The 15,322-nt window shown below is 47.6% G+C and overlaps 1 protein-coding gene across 3 annotated transcripts in view; it reads right to left on the bottom strand.

Annotated features, from left to right (window-relative positions):
- The window catches only part of HGD (homogentisate 1,2-dioxygenase), a 37,445-nt gene extending 22,224 nt beyond the window's left edge, over positions 1–15,221 (bottom strand). The window contains exons 1-7 of one of the 3 annotated variants that reach the window (XM_087755952.1): positions 13,974–15,221; positions 12,232–12,327; positions 11,641–11,699; positions 10,357–10,550; positions 9,434–9,858; positions 6,204–6,401; positions 3,548–3,687 (exon numbers count right to left, since the gene is read on the bottom strand). In XM_087755952.1, the coding sequence (XP_087612078.1) occupies positions 3,548–3,562 (15 nt within the window). In that variant the 5' untranslated portion in view covers positions 3,563–3,687; positions 6,204–6,401; positions 9,434–9,858; ... (2 more) ...; positions 12,232–12,327; positions 13,974–15,221. The remainder of the gene's footprint in view (positions 1–3,547; positions 3,688–6,203; positions 6,402–9,433; positions 9,859–10,356; positions 10,551–11,640; positions 11,700–12,231; positions 12,328–13,973) is intronic. The other 2 variants (XM_009460523.2, XM_087755953.1) reach the window with 2 other exon arrangements.
- Between the last annotated feature and the right edge of the window lie 101 nt (positions 15,222–15,322).

The following is a 15,322-nucleotide window of genomic DNA, read 5'->3' as shown; positions in this document are numbered from 1 at the left end:
GGGAAGAGGAGGAAAGGGGGAAGAGGAGTAGAGGGGCATGCTGATTTTCTGGAGGCATAGCCAGCAAGGCCCAGCAGGCTCTGCCATTAGCACAGCAAGGAGAGGGTTAATGCAACGTGCAGGCTGCTTTGCTGAGCATCACCTGCAAAATGCTCGACTTGAAGCTGGTGGAGAGCTGGGAGGGGACAGTCTGTGGTTCTCTGGTGGGTTTGCATATCTGGTAACCAGTGTGTGCTCCCCAGCAGCCCCCTGCCACGCTGCTGGGGTGAAGGGGAAAGGAGGCACAGAGATTTTGCCGTGAGAAATCCATCCCCCATCCTTCAGGCTAAAACGCTGGTGACCTGCGCAGCTGGCCTGCCCATCCACATCCCCCAAAATCCCTTTGCTTCTGCTTGCTGGACCAGGGGAAGGAAAGAAAACCAACTCGGCAGCAAGCATCTCGTGCTGGCAGCTGCTCCGTGCCCACGTTGGTGCTGCACAGCACCTTGCCCGGCCCCACGCGGGCAGCTGGCTCGCGAGTGCAGCGATGCAGGCAGCTTCCCACTGGGCTGGATGGAGAGCTGCTGCCTTCCTCGGCTGCGCATCGCCAGGGGTTGCAGAGCCGCTGCTGGTCGTCGCCCAGCAATGCAGGAGGCTGGGCGTCTGGGCAGGGGAGCTGAGTCGGGGAAGAGGTGGTGTTTGGGGGAGGGTGGCATTGCCCCGCTGCCCTGATAGTGGGGGCAGAAGCTGCTGCATCATTGTTTGGTCAAATCGATTCTGCCTTGCCAAGAAAAAAAAAAAAAAATTAATCCTCAGGTTACTGCATCGAGGGCTGAAAAGACGACGTTGGCAGGACTGCAGCCACGGGAGGGGAGACGTCATCCTACCGGTGATTTATCACCCTGAGTGTGGCTCCAAGGCTTTGCCTGGATGTTCAGCGTGGCTTTTCTCATTCACTCGTTTTATTTCGTCTTTCCCTGTGGCAGACCTCAGAGAGGCTTTTCTCCTCTCCATGCCCTTAGAGGTCAGTGTCAAACACTACTCGGGCTGCCAAAAATAGCTGCGCCACACCAGCTGCCTGGGTGCATCGGAGTCGCCGTGCTCCGGGGCTGTGGAGCACCACGCGGGGACCCTGCCGATGCAGGTCGGCCAGGAGCAGCGGCACAAGGGCCAGGCACACCACGGCCCTTCTCCCTGCCGACCCTCTGAGCCCACCTCCCCGTTTGTGTTGCACAGGGTGGCCCCAAGCCAGGGGAAATGACCCCTTTCTGCCCGGCACCGCACCAGAGCTTCCTTCCTGGGGGAAAAAAATCTGGAAAGATGGAAACCAACCCTTCTCCATGAAATGGCACCATGTTTTTAGTGCAAAGTGACCTCCCTCTAGGTCTCTGCCTGGCCTCCACAGTTGCTAGCCATGTTCTAGGTGTCTTCATGTTGTGTAAGGTTGACGGGCACTATTCTGGTAATTGGGCAGGTGGTTTCTCTGTAAAACAAAAAGTTCTCTGTGGTCCTTTGTTTTCACTTCTGCTTTTAATTACTGTTGTTGTTATTTTGTTTGAGATCCTGTAGCTTTTTATGCAAACAGGATCTTAGGAATTCATCTGACTCCACTTTGGTTTTTGTTTTGTTGTTTTTCAATAAAATGGGAGAGATAAAAGCCCAGCGCAGCATAAAAAATTCAGCAAAGCTCATTGATTGGAATAACTGGGATGCAAAGCAGAGTGCTCGCAATGGGTGTTGTGCTCTGACCTATAAACCATAACCTTTTGTTCACTGGATTAGACAGCAGGCATGGGAAAAACGCATTTGAAGTCTGAACACATAGACTGCAAAATAATTAAGGCCCTTCTTCAAATGCTGCATAATACATTTCTCTATCAGCTCCTGCTGCAGGACACAGGAAAACAACATTCATCTCTAGACAAAAGGCATGGCACTTTGTATCAGCTCAGACCAGTCAACACCAGAGCGTCTAACACAAACCTGCAGAAACAGGGACATGAGCCATCGAGGCAACGAGCAGGACAGGTCTTTCACCCTCTGTGTGGGGCTCAATGGCCTCCTTGCAGGGTAAAACCAAAGCACCCAAACCGGAGCTCTGCCCCGGTGCTGTCCCGGTGCCGCAGGGCCAACGTCTCCAGCAGGAGCTGCCATCTCCCGACATCTCACCAACCCTCTGCTCCAGAAGTGCCGGGGATGGTCCAGGGCCAGACCCTTCCTGAAAGGACCTGCCCAGCTCCAAGGTGGGTCAGGGCACTCAGTGGAGGAGGGAAGAGAAGGATGGATGATGGGAGGAGAGGAGAGGAAGGCTGAAGCAACACTTTTGGAGGAAAGATGCAAGGAGCAGATGGGCTGGGGAGAGGTAATGACGGGGGATGGATGTATATGGCGTCTCAGAAAGGAGGCACTAGCAGAGCGGCCTGTTCCCATGGCCAGCTCTGGGCAGACCTGTGCTCAGCCTGCAGCCACAGTCACACCAGCCAGCAAGGTGTTAGGCGCTGCTAGGAACGAGTTGGAGATGGAGACAGAAGATGCTGTCAGGCCGCTCATCCAAAGTGGTATGGGGGCCAGGCTGCCCTGCTGCTGAAAGAGGATGGTGAGAGCTGGGGGAGTCAGGGACAAGCAAGGAAGGAGCACAGCAAAATTTTACTGTATGAGGAGACAGGACTCTTCAGAGATGAAGAAGACGACTGTAAGAAAGACCACTATGTAGAATAATGAACATCACAGAAGGTGGTGAAGGAACACACACATATATCTCAGGCATATCCAGAGCTAGGAAAGGGCTTAGTAACAATGACAGCCCTGAAGTCTGGGGAGAAACACGGTGGTCCTGCACAAGCTCTTGACACCCGCAGCAGTCCTGGGCTGAGCCCTTGCTGCTCCCACCTGCTGCAGCGTTACTCACGCGCCCCGGTGGCCCCGGAGCGGCTGGCCCCCTCACTGCCACAGCGAGGTGCCGATGGGTTTCGGGGTTGTGATCCTTGAGTTGCTACGCATGAGCCGTAAACCCACCACATCCCACCCTTCTCCCCAAACTTCCCTATGGTCTGGCAAATGGTGGCAGGGAAAGCTCCTGCTGGCTGCCCCGTTGGGGCTCGGAGAGGAGAGCATGGCTGGAGCCCCGGTGTGCCGGCGTGCCCTGTGCAGGGCACTGAGCAACTGCCCTGGGATGGAGCTGCTGCTCCCCTGGGCTGCCAGAGAAGATGGCGGCCAGGGTTGCAACATCTGGGCAGATGTTCCCAGCCAGATTTCATAGGCTGAGGGGGAAACACCCCCCCAGCAGCCGGGGCAGGAGGAGGGGTGCGCGTGGAGGGCGGGGGAAAGACAAATCCCGCGATGAAGAGGTCCTGCGCCTGACCAAGAATGACTTCCAAAGGAGGAGAAGAGGGAGAAAAAGCCTATTTATAGACAAAACACAGAAAAATCCTTTATCCCAAGAGAACTTTAAAAATGCGCCTTGAAACACAAAAGAGGGGCACATTAAAATGAAAGAGATGCCAAAAAGATGATGTCAGCAGAGTGTTCACCACCAGCGGTGGTGGCTTGCGGGCACCCGACCCCTTACCTGCAAGCCCGTCATCCTCCTCCTGGTCCTCCTCTTCCTGGAGCAGACGCAAACCCCAAGCAGGTATCTGGCCAAAGCAGCCTGCCAAGCAAAGCCTGCGAGCTGGTTGACCGAGCTGGGCTGGTGGCAGGCTGACAGTGCTGGAAGTGAGAAAGTCCAAGGGAATTTTCAACCTGTTTGCTCAGCCCAGTCTGTGTTTAACCAAACGCCAGCCCTTCTCCGCAGAATCAACCCCGGGATCGATATGAAGATAACAAATGGGGAGTAAGGGGGACTGGGTTCCCTCACTGCTCCTTTTCCTCCTTAGATGTTAAAAAAGGGGTCATAGTTCCCACATGGGGGGGGGGGGGGGAAGAACAAGGTGTTTAAGGACAAAGAAAAGCCATTTTTGCAATTGTCTTATAAGCCTCTTTCATGAATTATACCTCTACAAACTTTCATATACGACCCTCTAAATGTGTAACAAATAATTGTTCATTATGCTTCTGAGCCATGGTACATTGAGGATAGAAAGGGTCACATCTCTGTCTTGGTGAAGGTAGTGGTATTTGTGAAACACCGTGTGGCAATATTACACAGCAGTTTGGGGCCAAAAGTAGGGGAGGATTTTGTATTCCTGTGATTAGAGCTAGAGAGGGCAACTTATAAATTCTGAAATATTAATATTTTTCAAGAAAGCTGTTGCTGAGGAAGGAGCGGCAGCAAGCATTTAGCTACAGAATACTAATGAAAGTAGCTCTGCATTTCCAGAAGTTGCAGGAAAAAAAAAAATCAATTGATTTTATTTGATTTTTTTTACTTTGAATTCTCATCTCTCCTCAGGAAAAAAAAAAAAAAGAAAAGCAATATTATTTTCCCTGTCCGTGACCTGCTCTACTATAAGTCCTGGCAGGAGGAAGTCTCTGGGAGGCACACACTGACATTCGAACATGACCCTGGTTAACGTCTCCTCCTCTCCTGGAGCATCCTGGAAGCCTTCCCTCCCCAAAGCAGTTACCAGTTCGCGTGGCCCCCACAGCAGCCAGCGAGAGCCTGGGCTGCAGGAGGGACAGGTCTTAATTGCTTTGTCTTCTCTGAAACCAGCACCTCCTTACACCACCCTGAGTAATACATCAGAGCCACCGAGAGCTGCCACTTTTTAAGGTCTGGCACATGAGGCTGGCTGCTACAAGAGAGAAGATGGGGTGTATGAAGAGACAGCAGTTATTGGTGGGGGGAGAGGGAGAGCTAGTTTTCTTTGGCTGTCCCCCGTAGTCTTAGGATCACAGCGTCATAAGATAATTCAGGTTGGAAAGCACTTCAGAAGGTCACTAGTCCAACCTTCAGCTCAAAGCAGGGTCAGCTCTGAGATCAGACCAGGCTGCTCAGGACTTTTTCCAGTCTTGTCTTGAAGAATTCCAAGGATGGAGACTGTACAGCTTCACTGGGCACCTTGTTCTACTGCTTAATGGCCCTCACGGTTAAAAAGCTTTTCTTTATATGCAGCTTGAACTTCCCTTGTTTCGATTGATGGCAGTTGTCTCTCATCCTCCCACCATGCACTGCTGTGAAGAGCCGGGCTCCATCAGCTTGGTAACCTCTCCACAGGTATTGGAAGATGCTGTCTGGTTCCCTCAAAGCCATCTTTTCCCCAAGCTGAACAAGCCCAGTCCCTCGCAAGATGTGGGCTCCAGCCCCCCAGTCAGCATGGCTGGCCACTGCTGAACCTGCTGCAGTTACAATCATAGAATCATAGAAATGTTAAGGTTGCCAAAGACCCTTAAGATCACCGAGTCCAACTGTTAACCCAGCACTGCCAAGTCCACCACTAAACCATGTCCTTAAGCACCACGTCTACCCGTCTTTTAAATACCTCCAGGGATGGGGACTCAACCACGTCCCTGGGCAGCCTGTTCCAGTGCCTGACTGCCCTGTTGGTGAAGAAGTGTTTCCTAATATCTAACCTAAACCTCCCCTGGTGCAGCTTGAGGCCGTGTTGGTCTTTCCCCAAAACCGGACATAGGATCTCCTCTTCCCCTACCACACTTGTCTCCCTAGAGCAGGAGCACCACAGCAGGCCACAACACCTCACCTGCTGCTGCTTTGTTTCTTCGTTCATTTGTCTCCACAGCTGAGGCGTTCTGAGCCAGTTCTGTCGTCATTTTTGCATACTGTTTTGCACATGAGAAACACTGAGCAAACAGCAACAAAGCAAGCACAGATACAGCCCTGGAGACATGGCGTGTGGGGGAATTATTTGGAAATGGAGATAGAGACCTGCAGTTGAAGACTTGTCTGGCAAGTAGGAAGACTTATTTATTGGCAGCACTGGCTGGAGCTGGTGCCTCACGACCAACAGTGTTGTGATGACCGAAGAAAGCAAGTGTCCCATCCTTTCCTAAACTCTACTGGGACTTTTTGCCTGCTTGAGAGCCACCTTGACCCACTGCCTCCAACTCTCCCAGCTTAGGGACAGTTCAGGGGCTGAGTTGGGCTCCTCTGGTTTCATGACACTAATGGTTTTATCACATAGTCATCAGGAACAGACTCAGCTAACCTGGCTGTACAATATTAGGTAATGTTTTCTCTAAAACAGATCAAAATGTAGCCCCATTACAATGTGGGTGCCTGAGGATGAGTACAACTGGGAACTTCCATCATTTTATTACAGCAGTACCTGAAAGTCTTGAACTGGAGACCTGGACTCCCTTGTATTAGGCTCTAGAAGAATATAGACTGAGTGATCTCCAAGTTATAAGTTTTCTTTAGGTCTCCATTACTGCTTGCCATCTTCTCATTTGCCCAGGAAGGCTCTCTCCATATCCTGGCCTCTTCCAGCATAAAAAAAATGCACCAGCAGTGAGGAATTCTCCAGCTGAAGGCAGAGATTGCAAATACGTTAGTTCACCCTGAGCAGTGATTCATCATTGCCAAAGAAATAAAGTACCCAGCATCTGCCACCCACCCTTGAAACTCCTTTCCTACCAGACAATATTTAAGAGTAAAGAGTTCAGCTCACTTGTTTTCTGACAGTGAAGAATTACACGTTTGACTACAGTTTTGGAAACCGAAGTTGCAAAGTTTCAGGGATTTCCAAGATCCCCTTCCCCTGAGCCACGCAGCAGGAGAGCTAACATCACATTTTAGCTTACAGTCTCCTTTGAGAACCTACATTTCCCCTTGCTCACACCTCTTGACAGGCCCTGCTCTCTTGTTTTCTTCTTGTGGGACAGGTAAAAATAAAGGTGTTGCTTTTTAATTATGCGTAGACCTGCCTCCTGCTTGCTCTTTTTTCCTAAGAAAGGACAAAGTATTACTTTACTCACTTGATGGCCATGTAAATGTTTTAAAGCTTATTAGGCTGCCTAACCTTGCTTTTCCATTCCATACAAGGAAAAGCATTATTTAATGAGACACTGTTGAACTGAAACTTGATTTATGGACCTCCAAATTATATGAAATACAGAAAAAAAGATTTTTTTTAACACTTTTGTGATGTTTCTGACCCAGGCCATCCCATGTAAGAGGGAAATCATAAATCCATGCTGACTACTCCCAATCATCTTCATGTCCTTCATGTCTCTGGAAATGCTTTCCAGGATTAGTTGCCCTGAAGCGATGGAGCATCCCTTGGAGGGATGGAGCATGCCTTCTCAGGGATGGAGGTGAGGCTAACTGGTCTGTAGTTCTGTGGACTTTCCTTTTTGCGCTTAAATGTGAATATTAAGGGGTGGTCAAACACTGGAGTAGGTTGCCCAGAGAGGCTGTGTATTCTCCAGCTGTGAAGATATTCCAAACCCAACTGGACATGGTCCTGGGCAACCTGCTCCAGCTGACCCTGCTTGAGCAGGGGGGTTGGACTAGGTGATCTCCAGAGGTCATTTCCAACCTCAGTGATTCCATGGTTCTGTGATTTGCTTAAACAACCCCTTTAGTTAGTTGCAGCAGCTCTTAAATATAGATCTTATAAAACATTAAGTATACATGTACTTCATTAATATTTTAGCAACTGTCTTTGTTATCACATAAATATGATTCAGAAACACAATGAATTGTTATCACATAAACATAAATACAATGAATTAAGTGTGGAAGAACGAGCAGTAAAAGCGTTCAGTGCCTTCTCAGCTATCTTTCTGGGTTTATGACATCTGGCCACTGCATGGTTTCACGTGGCCTTTACCCCAAAGAGATTCCAAATACATAACAAGACACAAAAGAGAGACGTAAAAAAGCAGAAGACATCAATGCAACAGTATTTGCTACCACATGATGTGTATGCAACTGTGTGGTACCTGCGTATCAGCAGCTTATTAGATGTGAATTGTTCTCACAGAGTATGGAGATATGCAAGGAGCTCATCTAAGTCAGAGAGGCAGAACGAGAGAAAGTACCAAGGGGCTTGCTTGAAAATTTAACAGCTTGAAAATGTCATCTAGTGTTCAACATCTCAGTGGTAAATGAAAGATGAGGAGGAGAATGGAGGACGCCTTTCAAATAGAAGGTGAGGCAGCCTATATTTGATCCAATAAACAAAGGGGACTCGAGTAACTCAACTTCATAGCATGCACGTTAGAAGACCTTTCGTTTCCCGCCAAATTGGTTAAAAGTTCAGGTGGTGGGCCATTGCATGGGCGAATGCCCTGGGTTCCTGAGAGAACGGGAGGGAGAGACAAGGGACAGTAGTCCCTTTGCTTCCCTACGCTCTCCATTAGCATTCTCCTATGCAATGCATATTTCATGCCACATGCCAGAGGCCAGGCTGTATATTCTTCCCTGTCCCTTTACCTTAATACTTCTCTATTAAGGTATACACTTTCCAGAGCAGGGCCTACATCTTCATAAACTTCTACTCCGTGCTTAGCACAGTGCTTCCCAGCATGGACTGTAGTCTGCCAGCGCTGCTATGATGAGTACAATTACTGGATCACGGCTCACCATCACTTCTTGTAGCCAGTGGTTGTCCGAGCCCAAAAGTAAAGCTCTTCTGTTCTGTGTCTGTTGATCTGAACGTGTTCACAAGGCTTGGAAAAGGGGACTAGCAGAACAGAACGAGCCAGCCACACATTGACGCAGCAGCACAGAGCGGCACTGGTGGGTTTTGTCACTGGTGAAGGCAACAAGCCCTGCCAGAAAGCCGATGTGACGTCTTCAACTGGATGTCGCAGAATAGTCAGAACCACAACAGACGTCACCCCGGAGTGAATGATTTGAAACGTCTGGGAATTTTACTCTGGTAAACCGCCAGATTCGGCACGCGTGCACAACGTATGTAAGAGGCAACCGAGAGAGACCATGTGTGGTCTGATGGGGCCCTGGACCTGCTGTTGCAGTGGCCCACTGCTTTTCGCAGTATCTCGTTTCTAAAGGACCAACCTTTTCTCCTGCCTATCTTTGTCCAGCTAAAATGCATTCATTGATGTACATATTTATTAATGTATTCATTCACTCCTGTCTCTACAATCTCAGCTTCCCCAACTGGCATTTCTTCTCTGTCGTTAACCCTTTACACACCGCCAAATGGGACAGGAGCTCTCTGGAGCAGCTGTCTTTGTTTATCTGCTAGTGTGCTACTTAGTACCAGGGGATTTAATCTCTTTTTTTGAAGCTTTCGTCATAATATAAGACAATAAAGCAATAATATTTATACTTTTTTATCACTGCCAACAGCTTTGCAGCAAAAAAGGTTCTTTTTAATAACATGTACTTTTTTGTAGAGTGGGTCTTATGAAATACATCCTTGTCATTTTTCTGGGACCATTCAGCAGCAGATGCCAGACAGGTTAATCATTATAATTTATTTGTGCAGGAAAGGTCATAAAAGTTGTCTGCAGTGGAAAGCACCCACTCCCTGTCTCCAAAAAGCAGATGCTGCATGAAAAGAGGCTGGAGAAGCCACCTGCTCACCTTGATGTGATGCTTCTGCTTTCAGGCTAGAAGAACCACTCCTGGGAGTCAGGAGGCAATTCAGTCACCTTGCCTTGTGCTGTCCTTCCCCACTCCCCGGTGCAACGGCTACGGAGGGTGTTCATTTTGGACAGTCACTGAATTTTGCGATCTGACTTTTTATTCATCAAGGGTAGGACAGCCCATCACGGCCACGTAAGCCACAGCAGAACAAGCCTCAGGAAGAGAGGATGGTCTCAGGCAGCAAGATAAAAACTCTGAACGTAGTCCTAGCCTTCAAAGCTACTGGGCCTCCTTGTCCTTTAATAAATCTTTAACCCGAAGCCAGCAGCGTGTTTCCACTTTGTAAACGTTAACTTTCAGGTCAAAGGGAACATAGATGCACACGGGTTAATCACGCACTATTTCACTTCATGCTCCTCCTCCTAGTCAAAAGAAATGACTGAACTTAGAGTCGGAGTGCCCACACAGCCCAGACTTGGATTTGGCTGATCTAGTCAAGAAAGAATGTAGGTTTTTATCGATGAGCTTGCCTTGTATTCCACATCTTTTTGAGAGAAGTCCGTGGTGGTATGCTGCGAAGGAATTTCCCTGTGCAGTTTCAGTAGGTATGGAACCAGAGTTCCTGTGCATTGATAAGCCCAAGGGGGACAACAAGCTGTATCTCAGTGATATAATGCCAAAGCAGGAAAAAGAAAACACATTTCCGTACTTAACAGCATTTGCAGCAGGGGTTGGCTAAGCAGCTAAAGTGCCAAAGCTACATTTCAGTCTCTTTGCTGCCACAGATAGCTCTGATCATCTAAACCAACTGCCTTACAAACATACGGGGGTACTTTTCCTCAAAGCTGTGTTAAAGCATGTCTTTCAGAAAACTACTAACTCTGTCCTGAAAAACGCCAAACAATGGTAAGTCTACTCACTTCCATTAACCAGTTCAGGCATCATCACTCTCACTGTTAGGGAACTGCATCTAATTTCAAGATCCGTTTAGACTCAGGTCCTGAGATCCACGGTTTATTGCAGCTTTCCCTGCACAACTGGAAAGCCCTTACGCTGCCCGTATACCCACGGTTAGCGATGAAGACTCTTCTTCACTTCTTCATTGGGTATTCTCCTGTGTGATAAAAATTTTCCACATTTACTGATCAGATGTTAGAATAAACCCACAGTAGCGCAAGTGGATAATAGTAAGAACAATACTTTTGGCTACGTTATCAGGCCGTCACTAGGTAGGAGAGCTTTGCAGTTGATTGGACGTTGGAAATTAAAGAGGATTGGGACTGATTTTGTTCTCCTTCCCCTCTCCTACCTGACACCTACCTGATGTTTTTTTCCAAAACCAGTGTCTGTCCGAGGACCTAACGCACAGTGCTGCAGCAAAGCGCACCCTAAGGGAAGCTTTACCTCTGAGCGCTTTCTGGTGACTTGCCAGCCAGTGACAGGGTCATCAATAATGATAATGGCTTTTTGTCAAAGAAAACTGCTGCACTAAGCCACAGACTTGCTCAGCCCTGTAAAGGAATCAAAGTAACCGGCGTCCTCATAAGGAAAGTGAGACAGGAACATGACTTCTAATGGGAAGAGCTGACTAAGAAAAGAAATAGAAGGATTAAGTTCCCTTTGCTGAAAAGCAGAAGCAGGTTTTTGATCAGTATAGTCTGTCACCTCTTTATCAACTGAGAAACGAGGATTCAAGCCCCGACTTCACTATACCTCACCGAAAAATCTGTTGATGGCAGGCTACGGCACAGCACTTCATCTCTCATTTGTGATAAATGGAGCATATTGCAGCTGCCTCTGCAAATATTATTATCAATAATGAAAATTTGTATTAAGGTTGCACCCAAACTGCCATTACTGGATAGGTTTCACAGGCTTAAAACCAGTGGCACCTTTGCTAAAGATGGCTGCAAGGAGCACGCAATCCTGCTGCTACAAGAACAAAAACGTATACTCAAGAATTTAAGGTTACTGTACACGTGGGTTTCCTGCTTTTCTGCGTGGAAATCAAGAGGGGCAGATTTGGGGGATTTTTCCATATTTAGGACATATTCATGCCTCTGACTATCCCCTTGGTCATCGAACTGGCCATAAATCAACGAGAAAGCTCTGCCGAGCCCCTTGGGAAGAGGGGAGGCTCACTGTTTATTTGCTATGCATTTCACCCGTGTGTGCATGGGAAGTCTAACCCATCTCAAACGTACCTGCATGAGCCACCTTCACCGACACCTCTGGTATGCAGCATCTGCGCGTGCATTTCTGCCTGGGAAATAAAACGGAGAGATTGAGCAGCTCCAGTTTAAAGCAACTGGGTAAAAGCGCTTTGATGTGAAACGCGTGTGCCTGTGACAGACACCAGAGAGACAGACAGAAGGAGAGATGCAGGAAAACAGAGAGACAGAGACACACACAGAGAGGCGAACAGAGAGACAGAGAGAAATCAAGCCGTACAGCAAGAGAGACAAAGCATGGTGGAGAGAAACAGAGAGAAAAACAGGGGAAGAAAGAGGGAACCAGCGGGGGGAGCACAAAGAGAGGGGTCTTTGCGGCCCCGGGTGAGACGGAGGGGTCAGATGGGTGAGACATGGGAAGCGGGGACAGAAAGGGGGATAGAAATTGGGAGAAAGGGAGCTGGAGGGACAGAGAAAGGGAGCATGGGTGGACACAGGCGAGACAGACAGAAGGGTCACAGAGGGCATGGGGGGAGCGGAGACAAGAAAGGTGAACCATACAGACAGAGGAGTGAAGTGTGGCACAGAGTGTTCGGTGCCACAGCCCCAAAATCGGAGGTGAACCTTTTCTGGGCAGCTGAAACGGGTGAGGCGCAAACAGCAACGCGGCTGACTCCGGCTGCTCACCTACTCCGGGTTCTGACGAGAAGCTAGCATTTCCTTTAAAAATAAATGTAACATCATCAACAAACACAACTCCATTACACATCACCTTGTCCTAAGAGGAAAAATTGTACATAATTGTGGTTACCTGCTGAGATCTAAACAGATAAGGTACTTAGTGTGGACTGGAGACCTATTTGCATTGAAATAGCCAAGATGTTGGATTCACAACGTTACTTTAACACGGGTGTAAGACAACCACTGCATTCAAGCCTGTGATCCGAACACCAAACAGGGTTTGGCTGGACAAGGAATATTTGGGAGAAAGATCAACATAGGCTTTTTTAGTGACAATTTCAAACGGATGTTCAGACATTCTGAGGCAGAAGTAAAGCAGAAGCACGGAAGGGACGGGGCAGTAAGGGTAAAGCCAATGAAGAGAACTGGGGTGGCCATTCCGCATCGCCCGCTGGATCCTGGCATTTGATACACGCCACAGCAGCTGAGAGATATTCTTGCTCCATACACAAAACCAGTATGGGTACAACCACGGTATGGTGCTAAACTGGTGGCACTTGGGTATGGTGCTGCTCTCTCTGATTAAAATAAAGAGAAAGATGCGCCTAATCCCCCACTACACGCAGTCAGCAGGTTAATGGCGCCTGCAACAGCTTCTGCCAATTCCCATCGTTTGTCTTATTTATAATTATCAGTCCATTCTGCCTCTGCGTTACATTTAGGAAAATAGAAGCTACCACTCCAAACAAAAATCGTATGGAGCTACTTCAACAGAGCTACAGTGTGTGCCCGTCACGTAAATGGGAAAACTACAAACAGGGATACTGCAATTACCCAAACTCCAAGCATGGAAAACCCATGAAATTTCAGGATTATATTTAAACATAACTTGAATATGCTAATATCCTTAACTCTGCCCTGGTGTAATACCAGAAGAAAAGTAGGTAAAAATACATGGAAAAACCCACACAGGGGTCTTACAAAGCAATCTATTCCGATCGGGGAACACAAACGCTAAAGCACTGTAACCCTGGGTCTGCAACCATTTTTCAGGGCTACTGATGGGGAACAGCACAGAAATTTAGCCTTTACCCTTTAGAATTATAACCAAATGACAGCTACCTAAAGGATTTCAGTGCATTAAAACTAGCTATTGAAGTTAAACGATTTGTTTCTGTAGGACAGTTAAGGTTGGTGATATTGGAATAAATATCATAATACAAACAGCTTGGAACAACTCTAGTACTCATTTTCTTCAAGCTGAACATCCAGACTAAAATTGAAAAGGGTAAACTCTTTAATTCCCAGTGTACTGAAAGCACTACAAGTTGATAAACAGAGACATCAGAGCCTTGCCTCCAGGGAAGCCTCCTTCATTTTGCAGATGGGACAGTGAGACAGTCCATGAAGTCACCGGTCAGACCACAGAGCAGGTCACTGCCAGAGTGGATGGAGGCAGCCTGGGAGGGGGTTTTTGGCTACAGCTGGATGATGGAGCCCAGACAGACTTAGCTGAGCCTAGAGCAGGAGCCACAGCCTCAAGCAAACTTCTCTCTCAATCTGCTAACCTTCTACCGCTTGCCCACACGCTCTACTTTTCCTCGGTGCTATTCCCTTTATCTTGTCTCCCTCCTATCACAACAGTATCTTTTCCTAATTCGCTCCTAAATCCTGGCTGCCATCACCTTCAGTCCCACTGATGCGTAGAAACGATGCATTCTCTCCTCTTTTTGGAGTGTGAACCGACCTTCACAAGATTTCTCATATGAAAACGTTTCGTCTTTGTGGAGCCTCAGGAGCCAAATGCACAAATGCGGGTAAGCTGCAACTAGGGCTTCGGTCACCCTACAGCATGCTGAGCAATGCTCCTTTTTTGATTAATTGACGAGGGCTACTTAGGATAGTTGCTTCCTCCCAATCAAAGACCTGTACAATCATTGCTTCACGCAGCATCTTAAACTAAACGGCCTCCCTTACTCTACAACACTTCCAATTCTCCGAAAGAAGCCAGAGGGTGAAGGCAGAAATAGCCCTAGCTTGCTTGTTCTGCTCTGCAGTTCCTTGGTAACCAGAGGGAGCCCAGACCTGATTGCCCTAAGACAGCACCTGACCTTTAGTAAATAATTCCAGCTTTCCTTGTCAAAGGAGCAGAAAGAGACATTGGCGCTGTCATGAGCTGCATAGTTCGGACATGGGTTATCTGCTAGGAATATTTTGGTCCCTTATTTTCCCTGGTCATAAAGTAAATGTAGACTAATAACCTATTTCATACAGGCATCTAAAAACTGACTGCACTCATGCTTGCAAACGTGCCGAGACCTTTCTGGAAATGGCCTAAGGAAAAGCAAAGTAACCATATTTTTAATAAGTTTGACTGGTGCACCTAGCTGTCATTTTTGTCCCTGATTAGTGGCAATTGGCAGTTTTCCATTTATTTCCAAGCAGCTGCTAGAGAAGAGCTGCAGGCAGGTGTAATCTGGAGACTGCAGAACTCTGCTCACTGTCAGTTTCACACCGGCATTTTACTTTCTTCTACCCCTATTTATTATTAATCTGTACTTATATCTAACTCCAGCTCTTAGTTAGCCTTTGCCAGAGGCTTAACCATTAGAGGTAACTGTGAGGAAGGAGGGGAAAGAAAAAACTGCCATCAATCAGGCTTTTACCACTCCATCTAATTATGAGGAGGTGAGAAACTGTGCAAAGCTTGGGCTATTTAGGAAGACAACAGCTTGCACAGTAGATCAGACCAGGTCAAGTCTCCTTTATCCTTAGTACTAAATACGAAAAGGAAACATCCCTATCACAGAACCCTCCTTCTAATCATGCTCAGTTCCTACTTTTTACAGGGCTTTATATCCCTTCTAAGTTTCTGTCCATTCTAATTCAGAGGATGTTCTTACATTTCATGTTTTCTGAATCCACTAAGCTCTCAGGCTCAGTAAGACCGTGTCACAGTTGTTCCAAATAAGCACTGTATAAAACCATACTTTTTCCATCAGCTTTCAGTGCATTGCCTTTTAATTTAAGAACA

The sequence above is a fragment of the Nipponia nippon genome, unplaced genomic scaffold (assembly GCF_047370975.1).
Source record: "Nipponia nippon isolate SJK-2023a ecotype South Korea unplaced genomic scaffold, ASM4737097v1 scaffold_2, whole genome shotgun sequence".
In the NCBI taxonomy this organism is placed as follows: Eukaryota; Metazoa; Chordata; class Aves; order Pelecaniformes; family Threskiornithidae; genus Nipponia; species Nipponia nippon.
Note: the sequence above shows the minus strand (reverse complement) of the source record. Positions and strands in the feature narration are given on the sequence as shown.